Here is a 4661-nt window from a genome sequence, read left to right as displayed (position 1 = left end):
AGAAAATTGTATCTTGACACCAAAAATAATTGTCTCGAATTTTCCCTGAAATCCAAGTAAATAGTCTATGAAATTATTGAAGTAGGTTAGCTTTTCTGGGATTCTTTTAGTCCTGAGCTAATTTTCCACAACAGGAAAAATGCCAAAATTTATCATTTCATTGTACTGGGCAAGAAGGAACTTAGCAGTATTATACCCTCTAGGGAATTTCTAGTGTTTCTTGACAAGAATTTCCACTGAGGTTTATTATCTCAATGGAAAAAATGTCCCACAGCTCTATAAAGAGTAAGAACACTTCCTTAACAATTATTTTAGAATAAAATAGGTTTCCACATCTGAACATATTTAGGATCCTTCAAATCAAATGAATAATATTAAGGACTTATGATAAGAAGACACTGAACACAGAGAGAATATTCAATATTTACCTCCAACTAACATTTCATTCTGATGGAAAAAAAAAGATCAGTGTCAATTTTTGCAAGAAAGGGAAATACTACCATGGAATATCAACACTGATTTAAAGAAGGTATTGTATGTGAGTGGGAGCGATCTGTTCAGCTTAATCGTCTTTACCATTTTGCACAACCTCATGCACTTTGTGATAAGAATAATTTGGGGAAATGAAAGGGAAGAAAATGCAATCTTTACAAGACTTCTTTTGGCAGAGATAAGTACAATGTTAATATTTGGATACAACCTAAAGAAAAATTAATTAGAAGATACAGATGCATAAATCAACCTGGACACTGTACTCAATGAAAATAACTAACCCAACATAAAGTATTACACTTGCAAAAGGGTAGCCACACATATTGAACTAATTAATCCTCATGGCACAGAAAGATTGTTGTGATCATTTCTGCTGTACAACAAAGTGACTCGGTTATACACATACACACATCCATTCCTTTTCAGATTCTTTTCTCATAAAGCTTATCACAGAATATTGGGTAGGCTTCCCTGTGCTATACTGCAGGTCTTCATTGACTGGGAATCATTTTAACTGTGTGTTTTCTTCTATGACAAGTTTTATCTTTGCAAAAGTCATTTTATGATTTGAGATACAGGACTAAGGAAAAGCACTCTCTCTTGCTGTTTCTATATGAAACAGACCAATCCAGCTAGAGTTCTGAACTTACCTAAATAAACTCAGAAATTCAACCAGAGAATAATAAGGTTTAGCAGACTAAGGATGAAAGAAATGAACACATGTGGTAAGTCAGCACAGGTGAGTTTGGGGAAACATTCTTCCATTTCATTATTTTCTCAAATATAAGAAAAACTGTGGTATCCCTTTACTTAATCATTATTCTATAAAAATTTTCTATATTACATTCTCTAGGTAAAATATAGAGATTTGTTATCTTCTTTTAGATGTACTACAAAATAATAATTTGGGGCATTTTGATTCATGTTTTCATCTTGCAAGTATCAATTCACATCACTGGAGTTACATCACAGAGAAAATCCCTTCATAACTCACTTTATTTAACTGAATAAGTTGACCATCAAGAATATTTAATACTGAAATATACATCTTCATTTTGACTTAAGTCCATGAACAAGAGCAACGACAGTCATGAATGCAAGAAATGTAAGTACTCCAAAGGTTTTCATTCTCTTGGGCTTCTCTGACCATCCCTGGTTGGAAATGCCACTCTTCATAATAGTGCTTGCTGCTTACATCTGCACACTAGTAGGAAACATCTCAATTATAGTGGTATCCAGAGTAGATCCGAATCTTGACAGCCCTATGTACTTCTTCCTTTCCAACCTCTCCTTCCTGGACCTTTGTTTTACCACAACCACCATCCCTCAACTGCTGCTAAACCTCTGGGGCCCAGATAAGTCTATCAGCTACGGAGGCTGTGTGACTCAGTTTTATATGTTTCACTTTTGGGGGCCACCGAATGCATCCTCTTAGCTGTGATGTCCATGGATCGTTACATGGCCATCTGCAAGCCTTTGAGGTACCCAGTCATCATGCATCAGCAACTCTGTATCTTCCTAGTGGTCATGGCATGGCTAAGTGGTTTGGTCAACTCCTTGCTTCAGTCATCCCTCACCATCCAGCTGCCACTTTGTGGCAACAACAAGGTAGATGATTTCCTGTGTGAGGTCCCAGTGATGATCAAGATGTCATGTACTGATACCACATTCAATGTAGCTATGCTCTCCATTGTGGGAACATTCTATTCCCTCGTTCCCTTGTCACTTATTCTTGTCTCCTATGGGTTCATCGTAGCTACAGTGCTCAGAATTCAGTCCTCAGAGGGAAAGAAGAAGGCCTTTAACACATGTAGTTCTCATATTATTGTTGTATCTCTCTTCTATGGGCCAGTAATTAGCATGTATGTGCAACCTTCTGCTGCTAACTCCCAGGATAAGAACAAACTCATGTCCCTATTCTACAGCTTGGTGACTCCTATGCTTAATCCTTTTATTTATACTTTGAGGAACAAAGACATGAAAGGGGCAATGATGAGGCTTCTTGTCTCATTGTACCATCAAAGAAGAGGATAAACATAGCTATTTTTGTACTTCATACTTTCCATATAGGACTTAGAAGAGCCTCTGTTCTAAATTACCTCTTGGTTTTGCCTCGTCTCAAAATTATCCCCAAAGACGTAACTTTTTACTATGTAGCTATCATAAGAAATAAAATAAATATATGGTACTAAATTTAAATTAAATTTATAAAAATATTAAAAATTCATATCTGTATAAATTGTGTCTTAACAAACATATTGAAAATTTTTCTTAAATAGATGTTTTAAAAAATATCTCGATGTTACAAGTTTTCCCAAGTATAGGCACATTTGATGCACCTGGTCCTATTTGCTAGAAAGACTGTTTTTCAGCTTTGGTACACATCAGAATACTTATACTTTAAAAATCACAAACATGACTCCACTGCAGATATCTTGTATCAGAATTTTGAGAAATCATGTCCAGAAAACTATTTTTAAAAACTTCCTCAGTTAACATCAATTTAAACGTAGAATTTGTGAGGACCATCACAGGAAAATATTTTTGAGATATTCTTTAAGACAAAAGTCAGACAGGATCTGACATATGGGAAAAGGTATAGCCCATCTACCCACTCACCCCCGCCCCCAAAAAATAGAAGATAGTTTGTTGAATATGTGAAGAATCTCAGATGCTCCAAGCTTTTAAGAAAAATTGTAAACCCACAGGCAGAGAATTTAAAATCACAACTCCTAGCAAATGCTAAGGCAAATGCAAAAAGACCAAGCTGAATATCTAGAAGATACGCTTCCTAATAATTAAATGTTCTATTAAATTCAGCTACGTACTTTGATCAGTAGTATCATTTATGTGCAATAAAATTTTCAAAATTGGTTTCCTAAAACTAAATTATACAACAAAGAAATTGATAATTGAATTGTTACTATTGATAACTGAATTATCAGTCTGAGTAAGCAAATATCTTAGAATACCTTAAAGCGAACCAAAAGCAAAAAGAAGAAACTGCAAAAAAATATGTAAGAAAATACACGATTTAGAGAAAAAACACATAAAACTAAATACAAACAATAGGACTGGTAGTTGGATTAAAGCAGTAGATGGAGGAGAACTAATTAAGTAAATATTAGGAAAAATGCTTGGGAGTGAGATGTTCCAGCCATACATTAGGCACCCCAGTCCTGAAATCTGACAATGGGAAGATAAACCCCCTTAGCTGGTTTGGAAAACAGTGGGGCTTACAGGAGGGCTGTAAGAAACCAAGACTTCACTCTTAAAGAGAGAGCAGTCTTCCTGTCAAAATGCAGAGGCTGCAGACAGAAAACTGCCTGGGTGTTTTGTCTACAAAACACCTTGGGAGGAGCAAACTAGCTCCAGGGAGGAAACCACTTTCAGGATGGGAGTGAAAGCAGCTCAGTGGCATGCACAACACTCCAGCTCCAATCCAGCCTCCATGGACACTGGGAAAAGAGTGAAACCAGCACAGAAGAGCAGCCCCAAGCCCTCAGGCCCTGGCAAGGACCCATCGCAACAATCCAAGGTATCCAAGGTGGAGATAACCATCACACCCAGCAGAAACCCAACTCAGTTGGGGCTCCTCTTACAGCCCCCTGGGCCCCAAACCTACCCCCAGTAGGATGGTAACAGCCAGTGAGAATAGGAGAAACGCTCTCACTCTAGTCCTTCCAACTCCAGCCATACCTCACACCAAGGTGGCAGCTGCCAGCACACACCAGGAGAAGATGTAGCCCATGCTCACCTCAGATCCAGCTCTCCCACCAAAGCCACTGGGCACATGCAGAATTCACAGGGATGCCTCAAGACTGGGATAGGAAGCTGTTTCACCTAATTTTCATAAAGACAGAGAAAGTTAAACAAAATTAGAAGATAAAGGAATTGTTCCAAAGAAGAAGAAAAAATCTGAAAAAAAGTGAGTGAAACAGACAAATATGAACAAATTAAAGTTCAACAAAGAAATCAAAACTATTTTTAAAAACCCTAATTTATGAGAACAATGACAGCTCTGAAGAATTCAATAAACAACTTCAAAAACAGACTCAACCAAACAAATGAGAGAATTGGTGAATTATAAGACTTATTTAAAATCATACTGTCAGGAGAGCAAAAAGAAAAAAATTAAAAAGAAAGAGAAAATCTATGTGAATTATGGA

At 36.9% G+C, this 4661-nt stretch overlaps 1 protein-coding gene across 1 annotated transcript; it reads left to right on the top strand.

The window, feature by feature from the left end:
• Nucleotides 1-1042: 1042 nt before the first annotated feature.
• On the top strand, nt 1043-2752 carry LOC110258622 (olfactory receptor 2B11-like). Its single transcript, XM_021081917.1, is given in 2 exon segments — nt 1043-1892; nt 1895-2752. Coding segments are annotated over 2 exon segments (942 nt in total). The 5' UTR covers nt 1043-1582; the 3' UTR covers nt 2527-2752.
• Nucleotides 2753-4661: the final 1909 nt, after the last annotated feature.

This window comes from Sus scrofa, unplaced genomic scaffold, assembly GCF_000003025.6.
Source record: "Sus scrofa isolate TJ Tabasco breed Duroc unplaced genomic scaffold, Sscrofa11.1 Contig2561, whole genome shotgun sequence".
NCBI classification, from domain to species: domain Eukaryota; kingdom Metazoa; phylum Chordata; class Mammalia; order Artiodactyla; family Suidae; genus Sus; species Sus scrofa.
Note: the sequence above shows the minus strand (reverse complement) of the source record. Positions and strands in the feature narration are given on the sequence as shown.